Source organism: Pieris brassicae, chromosome 6, assembly GCF_905147105.1.
Source record: "Pieris brassicae chromosome 6, ilPieBrab1.1, whole genome shotgun sequence".
Lineage (NCBI taxonomy): Eukaryota > Metazoa > Arthropoda > Insecta > Lepidoptera > Pieridae > Pieris > Pieris brassicae.
Genome location: NC_059670.1, coordinates 17857846 through 17876432, shown reverse-complemented (window position 1 = coordinate 17876432; position 18587 = coordinate 17857846). Strand labels below are relative to the sequence as shown.

Genomic DNA, 18587 nt, shown 5'->3' with positions numbered 1-18587 from the left:
TATTTGTTAGAGCTATTGCCTCCAGTGCTTCGTGACACTCCAGTATTAGTTTGCTGTTTGTGTTTTCGTTACCGAGCGCCATCAGCACGGATGCACTGTCCGATATGAGCTTAATGTGAAAGTCGTTGACTCCCATCCGCTGTACGGCTCTGGCTGCTTCGGTTAGAGCGACACATTCACATTGGAAGATTGTGCTTTGTGTGCCCAGAGGTAGGTGTATGTTGATGTTGAGATCAAAGGAGAAAATACCAGCGCCTGAGCCACACCCTGTTTTTGAGCCATCAGTGTATATACGTAGCTCATTCAGGGGCGACTGATCTTGCTCCTCTTCTCTCAGTTGTATAAGATATTTCTTGTTGAATATTAATTGATTTGTGATTCTGTCACATGGCGCAGCTATAAGAGGTTGGTACTCTATTGCCCTGTTGAGAATCACTGTGTGTGAACTATAGTGGTTTTTTCCCCATAGGTCCAATACCATAAGCCTGATGGCCGCAAGTGCCGCCTCCTGCTGTATGTGTAGGTCTAGAGGTAAGATTTGCAGGGCTATCTCCATTGCTGCGGTCGGAGTTGTTCTCATACAACCGCTAGCAGCGGACAAGGCAAGCCTTTGGAAGCGTCCCAGTTTCGTGATCGCCATTTGAAGTTCAGATCTTGGCCACCAAACCAGGGCTCCATAGGCCAGCATTGGCCTGATTATGGCAGTGTATAGCCATAATGTTATTTTAGGCGATAAGCCCCATTTCACGCCTAGCATCTTTTTGCATTGATAGAAGGCGATCGTTGCTTTGCTCAGTTTGTGTTCTAGGTGTTTGTTCCAGAGCAGTTTACTGTCCAGAATCACACCCAGGTACTTTATTTCATTTTTGAGTTTGAGTTGTGTGTTGAAGAGTTTTGGAAGCCTGTGTGGTCCCAGAACCCTCCGGTTTGTAAAGAGTATTAGCTCTGTTTTTGATGGGTTGACAGATAGCTCGTGCTTGATGCACCATCTCTCAATTACTTTGAAAGCCCTTCCCATGAGATCGCATAGGGTACTTTCAAAGCTTCCCGATATCAAGATAGCTATGTCGTCCGCATAACCCACTGTGTAGAGGTTGCCAGCGTTGAGTTCTGTGATGAGCTCGTTAACTACAAGGTTCCACAGTAGCGGCGATAAGACACCACCTTGCGGGCAGCCTCTGCTGACAATGCCCCGTGTCGTGGAATTAACAGTGAACTGTATAGCTCGTTGTTTTAGCATGTTGTTTATCCACTCTATCAGGGTTGATGATACTCCACATGTAACGAGTGCTCTGGTAATGCTCGTGAAGTTTGTTTTGTCAAAAGCGCCTTCGATGTCAATAAATGCACCAAGGGTTGACTGTTTTAACTTCAGGGAGTCGCCAATGCGAGACACAACGTTGTGGAGTGATGAATCCGTTGACTTGCCTGGGCTGTAGGCATGCTGATTTGGGTGCAGGAATTTGGATAGCGATACCTGGCTACGTATTTCCAGATCTCCAAGCCTCTCCATTGTTTTTAACAGGAAAGATGTGAGGCTTATGGGTCTGAAGGATTTTGCCTGGGTATAGTCCTCTCTGCCTGGTTTTGGGATGAATATTATTTTCACTTCCCTCCATTTCAAGGGTATGTAGCGGTGGGCTATACATGCTCGGAAGATTGAGACAAGATAGTCCACCAAAAGGTTTCTACTCCATCTTAGTAGGCCTGGGAAGATGCCATCCAGGCCAGCCGCTTTGAATGGTAGGAAGGAGTTGATTGCCCATGTTACTTTTTCATTTGTGATTATTTTGTGAGCTACATTCCAGTCTGAGTCGGTGGTGGCACTTTCTGAGTAGGGTTGCCATGCTTGGTCGTTGGCAATTATGCAGCCTGGAAAGTGTGTTTCCATCAGTAGTTCACATGTTTCTGCATCGGTTTTTGTAAATGATTTATCAGGTTTTTTAAGACAACCAATTGAGTGATAAGGCTCACTAGAGAGGCATGATTTCACTCTGGTTGCCTGGTTGTTGCTTTCAATGCTGGTGCAGAAGTGTCTCCAGCACTCTTGCTTCCTAGAGCGTAAAAGTTTTTTGAATCGTCTTCTCGCGATTGTGTACTTGTCCCAGTCGGCAGGTAAACGGGTATTTCCTGCTCTATTGAACAGCTTCCTGACCTTCTTTCGGTGTCTCTCCAGTTCGGGGCACCACCAGTTATGTCTACTCCCCCACCTAGGCATGGTAAGGGGACACGACCGTTCAAAGCTGGTCTGGAGTAGGGACGTTAGGTTATTTACATGTTTGTCTATGTCTTGTACATCAATGGTGGTTGGTATTGTTAGTTTGCTTACCTCTGAGTCGATTATATTGTAAAATTTTACTGAATCAGTTCTCCGAGGTATGCGTCGTGGTTGTGGTTTAGGTAGCTCCCCTTTGATTGTAAAGCGGATCCACCTGTGATCTGAGCATGATAGCTCTCTGGAGACATGCCAATCCTGTATGTGATCTGACAGACCAGAGGTCACCATTGTTAGATCGATTATGGTTTGCGAGCGTGCGTTGATAAAGGTTGGTTCAGAGCCGCTGTTTGCTAAGATAAGATTATTGCTAAGAATGAAGTTAAGCATATTCTCACCTCGAGCGTTGGTATTTGCATTACCCCATAGCGTGTGGTGCGCGTTGGAGTCTGCTGCGATTATAAGCTCCAGTTTCTCCCTCTCACAGTAGTCAGCCAGAAGGCCGAGTTCTGGAGTGGGCACGTCCTCGTCACCCGGTAGGTAGGCGGACGCCAGGACGATGTCTGGATGTGCGTCCCTAGGTAACCTAATGGTTGTAAGGTCCCTTGAACACAGTTCGTTAATTAGGTATGCTGGTACATGTTTAGGTATGATAATGCAGGTTCTTGGGTTACTTACTGAGGTATCCAGCAAAAGTTTACCACCGGTGTTACCCAGGCCGCATACCTTGCCATTCCTGATCCACGGCTCCTGGATCGCGGCAATGGTCTTCGGGTTGGTCTCCAGCAGTCTGCGTAGTGAAGCCGACGCTGTTTGGCTGTGCTGGAGGTTGGTCTGGATAAGGTCAGTCCGGTTAGGGGGAGGAGCGCAAACAGCTGTCGCTGAATTCACTCCCCCCTGTCTCCTGAAAGAACTCGTCATCCGAGGTTAGTTGCACCGGTGAGGGTGGTTGTTGAGCTGTCTCCATGGGGACGTTTACCTCGGCAACCGCGGCTATCTCCGTCGTTGACGAGGGCGGCTTTGGCCCCGAGGATCCCGTCCCCGATGTACTGGCAGTAGTTACTGTGGCGGCAGCTACCACTGAGGGTTCATCCTTTTCCAGAATTCGGATATAGATGTTCCCCATCAGATAGTAGATGCGACGTTCGTGAGCCTTGATCTTTGAGATCTCATATTCCGGAACACGAAGGAACAAAGATACGCCTGTCGGGTCCTGTGTTCTACGTTCGTGAGTCAGGGTCCAAGATCTGATGTTTAGGTGGCGGTTTTGCCTGGTGATCAGTTTCCGTAAAGTTTCCGTGCTACCAGTGAACCCTGGAACATGCAGTAAGCACGGCACCTTCTTCGGAATGTCTGACTGAGGCCGTACCACCAGTTTGGTGTCCGGTATCGGATTATTGATGACATCACATGCTCCGGTAAGCCATCCCAGCGTGTAGGTATCCTCGCACCAAGTTTTGAGGACACCATCTGAGAAGTGGGCTCTTCCCCGGAATCTGATGTCGTTGGGTTCAGTTGCTAGGGTAGCTTCAAGATCCGCCATGAGCTCATCTTGGATTTTACCCTCGATTTGTAGGCGGATGTTATCTGCCTGTTCTTGTGTCATGTCTATAAAGGGCTCAGTCATCACGGCAACACAAAGCTCGTTGGCTTTGTAGGATGCTGCCGCTTCCGCGTAACTGGCCGAGGTCCCTGACTCCAGCCGGAGTTTGTTAGGTTTAACCCTTTTACTCTCCCCAGTCGGTGTCACGGTTTCCTCTGGCCGATCGCGTTTCTGGCCCTTTGTTTGTTGTTTGGTTTGGTTTGGGTTTTTGGTTTGGTACCCCCCTCTAGGTCCTTTACCGCACCTAGAGCCAATGGGCTTGAGCGCGGCAGAGGACCCAGTCGGCTTCGGTGCCCTTTTCCCGCGTCCTGCAGTTGTGGTAACCGCGGGGGCAGTTCCAGGGTTCTCAGGTATCCTCTGAGAGCCGGTAATCAGCTGTTGCTGTTCCGTCGCTCTTTTGGCCTTCCTGAGCCGTCGCCTTTTTGAGGAGCTTAGGACCATCCTGGGAGTCGATTCCTGAATCGCTGATTTCAGGGCCGACATGTCCATGGTCGAGGTTTGTGCACTGGACGTGCTCATCGTCGCAGCCTCGGTCTTCCGCATCGATCTTGCTTCGGATGCCCCCCCTATGGACGCAGACATTGCTGTATCATCCTTCGGAGTTGCTATCTTCTGCTCGACCGACGCAGTCAGCCTGGCCGCAACAGTGGACGCATCCTTGTGTGGTGGTGTATGAGATACCATTGGAGTGGGCACGGTTAAGGGTGCATCCCGGTTTGGCGCTTCCTCAGCCGCTGCCCTCTCCTTTGGTGCCTCGGACGCTGCCCTATTGGGTGCATCCGTTTGCGAGATAGGGGCATCAGAGTATCGTGTCACTGGTGACTTGCACCTCAACACGTCCTGCGACGCAACCCTGTTTATGTTAGTTTTAGGCGCATCTGTGGATGCAGCCTTTTGTTGGTTTGTGTGTTTTGTCTCTCTATCCATGTGGTGGTATGAAAAAGATTCACCGTCGGAGCTCTCCACCCGCCACGGAGCCCTCAAGTCGGGGACGTCCCTTGCTCAGCAAGCGACGTCAGAGCTACTCCTTCGGTATAGAGTCAGCGTGTAGAGGGGCAGGCGCGCCCGCACGCCGCAAGAGAGTACGGAGCTGTTCGCATCCCGAGACGATGACGCAAACTCACCCCGAGTCCCGTGCCACGCCGACGCCCCCCCCACCCACACCCCGACTCTCGCTTGGTAGCCCTCTTACGGGATACCACAGCCGGTTGACCGTGGTCAGCTAATCCACGGCCTCCCGTGTGAGGGGAAATCCAGACCAAAGAGGTGTGTTGTGTGCAGCGCACAACTGTACCGGCGCACTACTCCACTCAACCTCCAGGACTCCTTCATCCCCCCGTACGGGTCCCCGCGCACGGCACAAACACGCGGGAGGTCATTTACTGTCCACCGTCCTTTTATTTTGGACGATGAACTCGCAAGGACATGACCTCTACATCCCTGCAAAAGTTCGCTTGGTGGTTTTAGTTACGTCTAATACATAGGGTATTAGACCAAAAACAGGGTTGGCAACCTCGGGAAGGTTAGTCCACCAAACTTGCCTTGGGGATCACAGCGACCTGCGCTACCCCCAAGACCACGCCTCCCTACCCATCAGAAGGATGTGGTAGGGTGGGTTTGCACCTATGCTACCATGCTAAAGCGAGCATGTCGTGCTGGAAACCGTAAAAGCATAGATCCAAACCCAACCCCAACAACAATAGAACAATGTATTAAAAATGTTTAATTTCTTAAAATAACTCAATTGTTGAAAAACTATCAAACTTTAAAGTTTTCTTTAATAAATATGGCCCTCACTGCTGCTTCACGCAGCAAGAGAACACGCTGTGTTTTGAGTGAGGTTTCTCTTTAGTCTAAGACTGCCAATGAATATACATCTTGGTTCTGTTGATGTTCTGAATCCCCTGATCGGTTGTTCCATACGCCAAAACATCTCTCTATAATACATCTTAGATGTATTATAGAGAGGTGGGCATAATTGTATGATTCTTCTTATGAGTAGTCGGATTTAGTACTGGTGTTAATTAAATAAGGAGTGTAAGTATAGCTAGAGTCTCCATGTAATCTACCATTAAGTTCTTTCTCAAAACATTGTTTAAACGGCTTTCATTAAAAACCCGTCAGTCATAGTTTAGGTTATGTCAGACTTAAGCTAGGATGGCGGCTGGAATAACGCTAGTATGAACAGTTACACCGACGTTATACTAGGTTTTAGTTATTCCGGGTTTATTAGTAGACATTTTGCTTATTCTTAGGTTATTTTCGGTATAAAATTTTATACCACGTTTATTTGTACCACTGTTAGAGTCCGCGCCACGAAAGTAGTTCCGCAGTGAACAATTAACGGGATTTTAAAAGTGAGCAATGTTTTTCAGTGATGCCAACATTTTGGGATTTATCGGGATTTTGCCCCAAATTTAGGGGGAAACGAGATGTTCGGGGTGTTTTTAGGGAGTACTTTATTCAAGAAATTTTAAGTTTGTTAAAAAAACATACATATACAAATTATACTGAGCCTCGAACCCAACCAATAAACTAACCAAATATAAACTCCAAGTAACCACGCTTGGAGTAAATAATCAATCTAATTTTTATAAATAAAACTAGCTGCCCCCGCGAACTTCGTTTCTCCTTAATGTGGTTTTAGTTAGCCTTAATACCGTGACACGAAAGAATAATTTCACTGTATTATCGTCACTATAATTTGAATTTGATTTACACTTCGGTCTAAGCAACCCGTGGCTGGCTATGCTAACACCAAAAATTAAAAAAGTAGAAATAATTGAATTTCACGGTATTTCGTTTACTACAAAATAAATTTAATTTATACTTTATTCTCAATAACATGTGGTAATCATGAATTCAGCTTATATGACACGTTTGTCGGTTTACCATAGCAGTGCCATCTATTGATTACTTACTCAATCCAGTCGAAAAGTATCGACAGTAAGAATCTTTGGGAGTTAACAGATAATTGTGACTGTCAATTAATTATAGACTAATAATTTGCAATAAAATAAAATTGCGACTATAATTAAAGATCTATGCTATCCAGACTGCTCACGGTGTGCCAATTTAATTTAAAATCGGTTAAGTAGTTTAGGAGTCCATCGCGGACAAATATCGTGACAGGAGATTTATATATATTAAGATTACCTTTTGAAATTAATAGAAAAGAGAAAAATTTCTTGACAGAATGCCATGAGATTCCAAAAGTGACAGGGAATTCTGTTAGTGAAATAAGTTACGAGGTGAAATCATGGATTATCATAATAAGGATGTTGTCGATTGTAGCGATTTTTCAATTTAGATGATAAACGCCTGAAAAGCGATGTTTGAGTTATATAACATTTTGATGCAACAAGTTTACATTGAAGCTATACAATTGGGGAAAAATCCAACCACTAGTTATGTAACCTAACATTAGTTAAGTTACATATATTTATTTTAGTTAAAAATTTAAAGCGTAAACAAAACGTAAACAATCATCGCACACTTGAAGCCAATATGAGCCCTTTAGTTTTTACCACATTCATTAATTGAAATGTAACATTCTCGTTTCCGATAATGTCCAATAACATAAGTGTCACTGAGATTAACACACTACCCTTAAAACAGTCTTTGTTAAAATCTCATATTTTAATCTAAAATTAAGCCAGTTGTTAGAAAGCTTCGAACCAAGTGGTTCATTTAACATCTATCTGAACATATCCATATAACAAACGCCACCGAACTTAATTCACGTATGGATGTTAAGATACAGGGGTGACTAAGTAAGAAACTGTACGCAATTTTTATTTTATTTTTTGTTGTTTCGCCACGAACGAAACCTAAGACTTCCGACACCCACTATGAGCGGTGTCAAAACTGTAGTGGCATAAATTATCAAACAAACAGACTTAAAACTCAGTCTGCTACATGCCCAACAACTTAAAAAATTATCTCCCTTTCCCAGGTGGTGCTTTCCTGACAAAACGACGGAGAAACAAGCTACTCCTCCACCTTCAAGCCAAGACGTTACTGCTTGTGTTATAAGAGGCAGTCACACGGGTCGCACAGGTTTGTTACAAATATACAATGCATTATTAAAAATTAATTAATAGGTACATTTTTATTTTTGACTCTCAGATTTCTATATCTGTTTCATGATCATTTGTTAATCGAATAGGCAAGTAGATGATCAGCCTTCTGAGCCTGACGCACGCCGTCGACTTTATGGATCTGAATGATATGGTCAAGCCGGTTTCCGGGATCGAACCGACGACCTTAGGGATGAGAGTCGCACGCTGAAGCCTAGACCAACACTGCTCTACAATGCATTATTAGAATTATAATAATAGCGACGTAGTAGCACCAGTATCATTAGTACAAACTGTACTCAGTCGCAACTTAAGCAAGCCGTCGTACAAATAGTTGGACAGTTTCTGCATACGCTTGTCGGCTCTGGGAGAAAAGTGATAATTTGTACTTACTAACTAAAATGGATCTGTGTTATTTGACTTTCTTAATTTTGAAGAATAAGGCTCAGTTTATGTAAAATAATTATGCTACCCATGATTGCCAGAACCCCTGCGTATCTATACCTATATAGGTATCTGTTTAAAGAGCTTTTTTATTACTAAAAATTTTAAAAAGTCGCATGACTTTAGTATTAAATCATGTTTGTATGTAAATCATGTTAAAGGCTCTGTAAGTGTTTCGCATTTTTTTGGATTTAATGGATAAAATTTTAAAACAAAATCTCCTCTCATCTATTAACGTATACAACGCTTAAAATAATTGTAAAAGACTTATTATAAAAATCGATAATAATTTTATAATTGATTAAACACATTTCAATTTGAGTTTAAACTTATTTAAATTACAACAATATTTTCTTTCTTTAGGCAACTTTAAGCTTACATGTTCGAAGTAAATAGGATTAAATAGAAACTAGGCCACCCATGAGGCTTACTGTTTAATTAACCACTATTATTCTGTGCTAGCTATCTTTATGAATGTCTCTTTTAACTGGAATCTAGGGCAATTTAACAAGATTTACTTTGAAACTTTTAGACGAGCCGCAATAGATTTGCTGTTAGAAGACGGCCATTACTCTGTAACTTCCAATAACTATACGGACATGGATCGGGATCCCAATAACGAGTTTTTGTTCCGCACGATCAGACTCATATCAGGGCTAGAAATATTGAGAGAAATACATCGAATTTGCATACAAAATGTCGGGGCTGGTATCGCTGCCTCTATTGGAAGATACAGAGTAAGGGTGCAGGTCAAAAAGAAAAAGGAAAGAGGACGAGGTTTGTTTTGATTGTCAGCATCTTTAGTCTAATGAAATATTCGTTTTGCTCGTAATATAAAGTAATGTTACATATTATTTAATAGTGAAACATTATTTAAAGACAACATTCTTCTTTACAGACCTGGATGGACAAGAAGGTGAGGATTGTGTTTAGCAGCGGCTCACAAGGGACCACAGTAGGAAACGCACACCCCGCATTGCCGGCGGTTTCCGTCACGCGGCCCGTTACTCAGGTTCATGATTATTTCACTTTCATTAATTATTATATTCATTACTATTGCCTGATATTTAAATTTAATTTCCGAATATTAGAATTTACCCGTTATTTATATAACAAATATGTTATGAAAACTATTACAGTTTAAATTCAATTTAACAGTAAAAGAGATTTTTTATTATTAAAAACTTTTAGTAAAAGCTTTGTTTGATATAGTAATTAAAAAACATTTGTGATATTGACTTTAAACATCTGATTAAAGAGAAAGATTGATCGGTCTATATTAAATGACCTTGATAACATACAAATAACAATAAATGTAAAAGCAAAAGATTGTTTCTCTTTCATTATAGTATAACGTAGATATACTGCCATAAGGAAAGTTTGTCCTTTTTCTAATACGTTCGCAATTACAAAGTGCAGAGTTCGCTTTATAAAACTTGATGAAATAAAACGAATACACTGATATTCCGACCTTTGAATAACGTTTATTTAATCCTATACACTATAATTAAATAACATTACTTACGAAATGTTAATTGAGAAAATATATTTTGATATTTCCAGCTGTATATACATTTTGACAATTTTTTTCATTTCTTTCTTTCCATGTTTTCAAGGTATCCTCTTCTCTGTGTTTCATTACTATGTCATCAATGCTTGAAAAAAATAATATTGAACATTATAATAATGTTTTATCTTCACAACTAATGACATTCACAGTCTACCCTTATAATTTTATAATTAATTAATTTCTATTAATAAGGTCATAATTTTAGCCCCAGCATTCCAAATATAAAATGTACTTGTCTAGATAACAAGTAAAATGTACTTGGTATTTTTCATAAATTTACGATTGATTACAACAGTCTTAATTTTCCATAAAGCCTTAATAATTTTGTACATAAGAGTCCCCAGAGGAGGCTTTGCTTCTCTGTTCTTAAATAACAATTGTATTGTTTGTTAAGTCCTAGATTTGAGAATGATTAATAATTAAATTTAGATTGAGGACGTCTCTTGGGTAGATATGTCTACGACTGTTTCTCTTATAATTTTGCTTACCTATTCCTAATAGTCCTAGGGCCACTAGGACATCTATGGTGGACTTCTATATATGGCTCAAGAGAATAAATATATTTTTTACAGGTTATAGAAACCGGAACAGAGGAGAGTCAATTCCTTTATCGGATAACCTGGCCAAGAACAGGTCAGTCAAAGGCGACGGCGTCCACTCAACCGGTTTATGAATAAATGGCTTGACTGTGGTGTTGTAAAGCTGGACCAAATTGTTATCAGTTGATTGTGATATTGTGAAGTTTTAGATTTAATTGGGTAATTTACTCGTTCTATTAGTACATAAACTGTACTGTACTAACACAAAATTCTTGTTGTCACACTTTATGCTGATGGGAAGATGGTACCTGTTTTGTATTTGCACCGAAAATACCGGTTTGTATATATTACATTTAGTGTTAAACGTAAAATTTAATCTAATACATATGTAAGGATGTGTTTAGATCTTAAAAACGCTGCAGCGATTTTATGTGTATTAAGATGGGACCTAAAAAAGTATAACTTCTAACGCGTGTACATAAGTATACACGCTATTTCGGTGTTCAATCTTTCAACGTAATTTTAATTTCGATTTCGACCCGGATATGAATATTGATTTGCTGTACCACAAAGGTCCAAGTATGGGAAACCACTAAGGCCATTGTATTGGTAGAAGCCTCCTGGATTAATGGTAGGCTTTTGAACAACCTCGCGTAATCGAGGATTTGTTCCCGTTGAGTTCTCGCGTTGTATTCGAAAGGTCCACAAGAAAATATTTATTGTTTATATAACTTTATTTGCTTCCTGAAAAACAATTTTTTAAATAATATTAAATAGATACGAATGCAAACTCAATGTGTTGTGTAGAGTATTTTGTGTCAGAACTTCAAGTCCTTTGAAACGTTCGCAAAAACGGCCAATAATTCCGACCATTGTCAAGGTCTGAAACGCTATAGAAGTTGTTTTATATTAATAAAGAATTACCTAAGGTTTAAAATACACACTATTAAGCTTGCACTTTTAAAGATATATGTATTATTATTATAGGTATATTATTAAAATTGACGACTGATTTGTATTTTACAACTATAGTCGTGACTAACTTTTTTTTGAAACTGTGTATCTACTTTTAAGATTAATTATAGTTGTAACACATCGAATGTTATTCTGTATACAATTGTGAAAATTTTAATGTGACGTAATAAAGGATAAGAACTTTTTTGATTTTTAATTATCAAGTATTAGGTTTGAATTGAGATACATATGTATCTTTCCTGATAATAGAGCTAGTAAGCGTATGAGAACTCAAAATATGTCACCAGGACTCGACCTAGCGCCAGGACCTCTTGAGTTGTATGTAAGCATATAATATTTATAATCGAATTTACATAAGAACTTCAGCTAATCATGTATATATGTATATTCAATTACTATAATATTTATATTTTATTGTTTGACGTAAATAGCAAGGACATATAAGATAAAAGGTTTTTATGTAACTTTAAGAAAATTTAGTTACGATAGTTGTTTTGACATTACTTATAGCTATTTGTGACGCAAAACTATAAACATATTCAGCAGTTTAATGAGACCTTTTTCATACAAATTAGTTTTGCGATATTATAAACCAGTTCTTGAGATAAGCGCGCGCATTTGACCTCATCACATTTATTATAAATTTGCATATAAAACATACATTTGAAACAATAAAGATTCGCAAGATTGACTTAGAAACGAAGAAAACTAGACAAGTAATTATTATAAGAAGCCAAATATTACTCTAGATACTCTCGCTAGCCGCAGACTTTGAGATATATTTATACATGTGAATAATGCTCAAAAATCTACGCCTTAAAATAAGAACACTCATTGTACCTACGAACAAATATTGGTACATCACAGACGTTCTAATTATGGGGTAATTGTTCTCTATATTATCAAAAATCCTTTAATCCATCAGAGATACGGATACAACAATGTTACGTAGACATGCAAATTAAACAATTCTTGAGCGTATGTCATTTGTATGAATCATGTCATTCACCGTAATTGTACTATGTTTATTTTATCAAAGATTTATTTTTCATTGGCACGTGTAAATAAAACAAAGTCGAGTTGTTCGTATACTGAAATAATTCGATAACGGCGGGACCGGCGGTTTTTGATTTGTTGTATTTGTCAGACTATTCGGGACAAATACCTGTTTATACATTGAGGAAAATTGACGAAAAAATAAAATAACATAAAAAAGTCCAATACAAAATGTTCATGGGTTTCGTAACTGTCAAACATTTTATTACTATCCCGTCGATTCGGTAAATGCTCTTCTCAAATTAAAGAACGTCTTTAAAAAAGATTTCGAATGGTCAATATAAATAACGATTTTATTCAGATAGTGACGAATTTTATATTTAAAAAAAATTGAAAAATGTCTGTAATGAAAAAGGATTGACATAAATATTGGTGGTGTGCGTTCTGAAATGTATGTTGTGTAAACTATATAAGAAAAATATATAAAGCTACTTAAACAAATCAAGGCCCACTGTAACGTTAAGTATTGCAATTTGGTGGCAGTAGTGAACTGATTAAAATCATAAATTAAATTCAGTTAATCTTGGACTGTTGCGGTATGAAGTTTGCCAGGTCAGCTTGTCTAATGTAAATGATGCAATACATTGAAATACTTACAATTTTTACTTAATTAAGTTCCATAAACAACATGTATGCTTAAAAATCGAAATACATATGAAAGTATAAATATAGGATTATTAAAATCGTAGCAAAAAATTAAAAATTTACAACAATTCAAGAATGTAAAATATAAATAGGCAAACGCAATATTAAAAATATATAATAATTAGCCATGCATTTACATACAAAACAGTTTATAATAAAAAGCAGAGGAAAGATATCTTACTGCTTAGTGTAGTTTCTTTCAGGTACCCCAGACGGAGATTGGCTAAAGGGACACATTTAGATTAATATATTATATCATATATATGTTACATGATAAAATCAACACCTAATATTACACTGCAATAAAACGCTAGAATAATCGTCCAGGTTTGATTAAACTCAATCCTAGATTACCTTATGTCTTTAAACATTTTCTTCTATACATTGTAAAACTTATGACAAATCAAACATCGAATACTTGCTTGCTCAACAATAACTATAGACAATCATCTCAAGCACTTGAAAATGCCACTATATCTTGATTTAAAGTAGTGTTATCAATTTATATCAAAGAATCGGTTTTCAAACATACTTTGTGTAGGGTAACCATCTTTCAAACATATGTTATCAAATTATTAATAATGCATTCTTCAATAAAATAGAACAGTTCAATATAATTATAAGTATTAAATTGTACAAAAGATAATTATAGCAAATATTTACATTTTATTAATTATTAAAAAAAAAAAAATTGGTTCGGAAATTCTATAGTGTGCAACATAGTGATGGTGCGCTGAAAAACCTCAAAAACGCTCACGCTTTCACCGGCCACTAATTGAACGGTTATATCTGCAAATACTCAACACGTAAATTAACAAATGTGATGGTATGGTTATTTAACACAAGTTATTTGACATAAACGTCAAGATATCCGTACCATTTTTTTCTATAATCACCTGTCTAATCAATCGATGACGACATAGCTATAGTAACATTATAGCGATCTCCATCTTTTACTGACATTAAAAAAATTGGGTTCGCTTACTCAAACTTTAAATCAAATTCAAAACAAATATACCTTTATAGTAGGGGACATCAACATTGATATAAAAGAACCGTCTACTGATATCAGGAGAGAGCAATGCTTAAATTTAATAGGTACCATGGACTTACAGCTTACACTTGTAAATTGAAACCACTCAACTAAAGTGGCAGTTTGCCCCCAGCGGTGTCAGATCACCTTTGCTATATTCTATGGATTAATACTATCCCCAAATACAACGCTGTTGAAGCCGACGATTTTCTGAAGAATACACGTCACTTACAACATACCATCATACAGCGAGATACACCAAAACCATCAAAAACAATGAGAGTTACATAATTATTGTTCGGCATGTATGCTGTTTATAAAATCATGTGCATATTTCCGGAATCTTCTCCACCTGGATCCAGGGGAAGATGCCCACCAAACCTAAGTTAAGGTAATAAAGTCCCTTTTTAGGAAAGGGGAGAATACATTCTACTGCTATTTAGCTTCTCGATCGCTTGGTTAGACGGCTTATATAGGCACGTTTATATATATATATATATATATATAAACGTGCTAAAGGCAATCAACTTAGTCATTCTTCTAAGTGCGCCTTCTTCAACTAATAAGTAACTTTTAAAAAGGTATAAATACATCAAATAAAATATTTTCATTATGTCCCTTACGGTTGTACTAGGAAATCCAAAAATCATAGTCACGGTTATATCTCATATCCACATAAAAATCACTTCGCAAAGTCGTTGTCGCGTTAACGGTAGCGTGAATTCCCACAATGAAATATTCGTGACCATATTTGCATTTTATTCTCATGTTTGGATGTGACTAATCGTGTGTAGAACATTGCAATGGAAAACAGGTGAGTTATTTACGATATTGTTTGGGATTATAGTAGATTATATATATATGTTTTTATTATCTTTATTTTATATAAAGTAAATATATTTATTGATATGTAATATATAGATAGATGTATTTTAAATAATGCTTAGTTCTATATTGTGTTTGTTTTATAATGTTTAACATTTTATATCGTTGACACATATGGTTTACACTGATCTTGCCTGCCCAAATATTAATGTGGCCATGTTCAACTTTTGTGTGACCATCAATCCATTTGTGGATCAATTCAACGTTTAGGCTAATATGTAATATTATTTATTTTATCGATCAATGTTGAGTCTACTTAGTTAGTTATTCAAGGGCATTTTGTCGTCATTTCATAAAAACCATCCAACAAATTTATTTTGAAACACAATAAGACTTTTATAAAATAAATAGTTTTGATTATTGACATGACATAAAAGAAACGTATATCACGCCAAACAGAACTTGAAACATAAATAATCCGTTATTTCTTAATAAGTATAAACCAGTTTGGATTTTAAATTAATACAATACCAGAAAGATATAATGTTTTTAATTACGAGAAAAATAACTTGTGAATAAACTTACACCAAGGTTTCATAAATATGTTAGTCAACTTTATTTTATTTAAAATTTGTGCCACAATAAGAATAGTTAAACATTCCTACAATATAGATATTAAATAATAGGAACAGGAATTACAAAAATGGTATTTAATAATCATTTGTAAAATTTAAAAGAATTCATGAATAAGGCGGTATATTATGTCTTATAATATATGGCAATATATCGCTTTAATCAATAATGCTTTATAGAGTAGCTGTTACTAAAATTTTAACAATTTTAGGGTTGAAGACAAGTCGTGTGTATCTTCCACTGTCACATTAACACCAGAAAATAAAGAAGAGAATGTCTATAATCCCTTCAAGCATAGAAATGTTGCCCATCCCACATCGTAAGTATTTATTCTTTCAATTACTATATTCCACTAGTCACATTTCAGAATTTTAATTCAAACAAAAAACAACACACGATGACAATGCGTTTTGTTTGATTGTGATTGTTCAAAAAATTTTATTTAGTCACAAACACGCAATGCGATCGGTCTCTCCGGTTTTCCGAAACGAAAAACGTCATCGTCTTGTCTTTCGTTTTACATTCTCACTCCCCTGGTTAGAATCTAATCATATGATTAGCCTATCCAATTAACACACAACGAACCAAATGGGCATGCGTTTATTGCGGAAAGTGAGTCCACAACGCTAGTCCACAAAAAGTAGTGTTTGGTACCTTCGCTGCGAAAGTATCTGCTGCAAAGGTATTGAAATAGAGTACAATATGACTACGTTAAACGCATGATGCTCGCTGCGAAAACCCATTCCCATGATACGGATACGTTTTTGATCTTACCACAAAACTTAGTAATCGCGATCACACCTTCGCCAAGTAGGCAGAAGAAAGAAAGACAAAATCCCTATACCTAGACTAACCGTTTCATTCAATCTCAATCAAGTGAAACGCTTTGTTCTTCGTTTTTCAAACATTCAACATATTTAGTACCGTTCGAGCCAGAACTTTTTGTTGCCGAAACAGACTCATTACGGTATATATAATACACGATCTAAAGTAGTTTCTTATTTTATTAATGGATGGTTCTGGCTCAAATAAATTGATCCGAGTTGAATGTATATGTAGTGTTCTTTATTTTTTTATATTAAATTGTTGAGTGTAAATTTAGTTTTAATGGTAATCTTTTTTTAAGGCCCAGTATATTACAAACTAATATTAATTTGTTTATAACACGTGCGAGTAAATGATGCGGTAACTAAGTAGTTCCGCTATTTTAATTAAAATAACAATTTAAAAAAACCATTAATTCGGATTGGTTGTAAATTATTTTATGTTTGTGTTGTGTTGTTATGTGTAAAAATAATAGAAAAGTAACTATAATTTGGAAATTTTGTGTTTGTATGTATTAAGCATGTCTTAGTCCAATATGTATTTGGCCCCTATTTTTTTTTGAAGAATCTATCATAAAATGTTGTTTTATGAAGTCATGTATCTCAACATATAGACTCCTTTTTTGTCTGTTTCTTTCTCTTCTTTTGTTACATTACTAAAGAGTGGTTGTCAATTGAAGGAGGTGTCAGAGGCCATGGCGATGGCCAAATACGCTACATTCCGTTGCTTGATGCTTTATAGGCAAGGTCAACCGAAGTGATTAATGTACGAAATACAAAAACAAAGAATACTTTAAAGAAAATGATTTAATAATAGCTAATTAACAATTGAGTCATGAGCGTGGGATTATTAATCTTATGGGATTGTTATTCTAGTATATAATGTCACTTAATAAATATGGTTCCATCTTATTTTTTTCCAATAAAGTCCTATGGTTAAGCGTGCGAATTTCATTTGTGAGGTCGTGGGTTCTAAGGCTGTGATCTTATTTATATTTGCGCAATCAAAGTAATTAATACTAATTGCTCGTATATTGAATAAAAAGATCGATTATAAACGGCCATGGAAGAAATTCAAAGTGTAAATGTCTAAACCTCAGTTATATGTATCTGTTTCGGAATCATAAATTTTAAAATTCCGTGGCAAAAACTCATACAGAGTTATTGGACCCCCGGACAACACAAGACAGTAATTATACTATAGAAATTAAGTTATTGTCGTCTTTTGGTGTTTTTTAAAATTATCATTTTGTATGCTTTTAGTAATTCCAATTGTAATTTCGTTTTCAATGTTTTTGCGTAAGTGGTGCCAGGTGGTAGTCCAATTTATGAAAACTGAAAAACAGTTTATTAATTTAAATCAAATAAATTTTATTATTACATATATTTATTTAATTACTATTTTATATGCCACGTGTAATATATTTATGCGACAATGTGTCAATTATATTAATTACATCTACGTTTATTTGCATTTCTAGAACATTTCTCAATGTCTTAAGTAATATACATTAAAAAGTAGTTTTCTTATATTAAACTTGATGATGTGAACAACGCTATTTAAAACTATGCCTTTCCTTCATCAACAATACCTTGTGACCCTATGTACGAAAAATAATCGGAAAACGCAATCACCATCACATATTTTAAGGTTAACATACCGTAGTACATCCAATTGTCTGACTTTTTGTAATTGAGGTTCGTTTTTACACATTAAAATATAAAATTACAATGGCGTCACAGTTAAGATTCCCTTGCTTATTCTCTTTTCAAGTACGTGATCAGCCATGAAATTTTAGTCGTACTCCTTAACGTTTAACAGCGTAGTCACTTTCAAAAAATATTTGAAACAATCGTTCTCTATTCTGTGAGTTTTTATATTATATGCCAAACATTTATATATTAGTACATTGGCACGTGGAACAAATATGTAGGTTTGTTCGAAGAATTTTCTTTTTTTTAATTTGCAAGTAAATGAAAAGCGTGTGCAATGTGACATGCTTCAGCCTCAGGTCATGGACCAATGGACTTTATATGGGCGCTCGTTCGTAGGAAGAAAATCGTAGCAAGGAATTCGCCGCGTGTGTAAGGCAAAGAAGGCTGATCACCTAAAAAAACAAATGATCACAAAACAGATACATAAGTC

At 37.2% G+C, this 18587-nt stretch overlaps 3 protein-coding genes and 1 long non-coding RNA gene across 11 annotated transcripts in view; 2 read left to right on the top strand and 2 right to left on the bottom strand.

Moving 5' to 3' along the window:
• Nucleotides 1–10613, top strand: part of LOC123710822 (cholecystokinin receptor-like) — a 29117-nt gene extending 18504 nt beyond the window's left edge. The window contains exons 9-11 of the mRNA XM_045663064.1: nucleotides 7774–7877; nucleotides 9240–9353; nucleotides 10484–10613. Coding sequence (XP_045519020.1) covers nucleotides 7774–7877; nucleotides 9240–9274 — 139 coding nt within the window. The 3' untranslated portion in view covers nucleotides 9275–9353; nucleotides 10484–10613. The remainder of the gene's footprint in view (nucleotides 1–7773; nucleotides 7878–9239; nucleotides 9354–10483) is intronic.
• Nucleotides 761–5505, bottom strand: LOC123710821. Of its 2 annotated transcripts, XM_045663063.1 has the most exons (3): nucleotides 3195–5505; nucleotides 2894–3119; nucleotides 761–2819 (listed from the first exon to the last, which is right to left on the bottom strand). In XM_045663063.1, exons 1-2 carry the CDS (start codon nucleotides 4743–4745, stop codon nucleotides 3069–3071), a joined length of 1602 nt encoding a protein of 533 aa, XP_045519019.1. In that variant the 5' UTR covers nucleotides 4746–5505; the 3' UTR covers nucleotides 761–2819; nucleotides 2894–3068. The 2 variants fall into 2 exon arrangements, with proteins under 2 accessions (XP_045519019.1, XP_045519018.1); XM_045663062.1 differs by having other exon boundaries at nucleotides 2894–5505.
• On the bottom strand, nucleotides 10525–13570 carry LOC123710823. Its single transcript, XR_006753864.1, has 3 exons — nucleotides 13481–13570; nucleotides 13308–13349; nucleotides 10525–10613 (listed from the first exon to the last, which is right to left on the bottom strand). It is a non-coding gene; the product is annotated as an uncharacterized LOC123710823 (long non-coding RNA).
• Nucleotides 13571–14853: 1283 nt separating this feature from the next.
• The window catches only part of LOC123710602 (proton-coupled amino acid transporter-like protein pathetic), a 57971-nt gene continuing 54237 nt past the window's right edge, over nucleotides 14854–18587 (top strand). For 6 of the 7 annotated variants that reach the window (XR_006753850.1, XM_045662616.1, XM_045662619.1 and 3 more), the window contains exons 1-2: nucleotides 14854–14973; nucleotides 15829–15936. Coding sequence is in view for 6 of the 7 variants with exons in the window: in XM_045662616.1 (XP_045518572.1) it covers nucleotides 14963–14973; nucleotides 15829–15936 (119 nt within the window). In the remaining variant the exon portion in view is untranslated. Of the gene's footprint in view, nucleotides 14974–15472; nucleotides 15589–15828; nucleotides 15937–18587 lie in introns of those variants that run through there. The other variant, XM_045662617.1, reaches the window with a different exon arrangement.

Excerpts from the sequence above, each read along its gene's own strand:
- LOC123710821 (XM_045663062.1), bottom strand. The coding sequence starts at position 4,745 with ATGGATAGAGAGACAAAACACACAAACCAACAAAAGGCTGCATCCACA.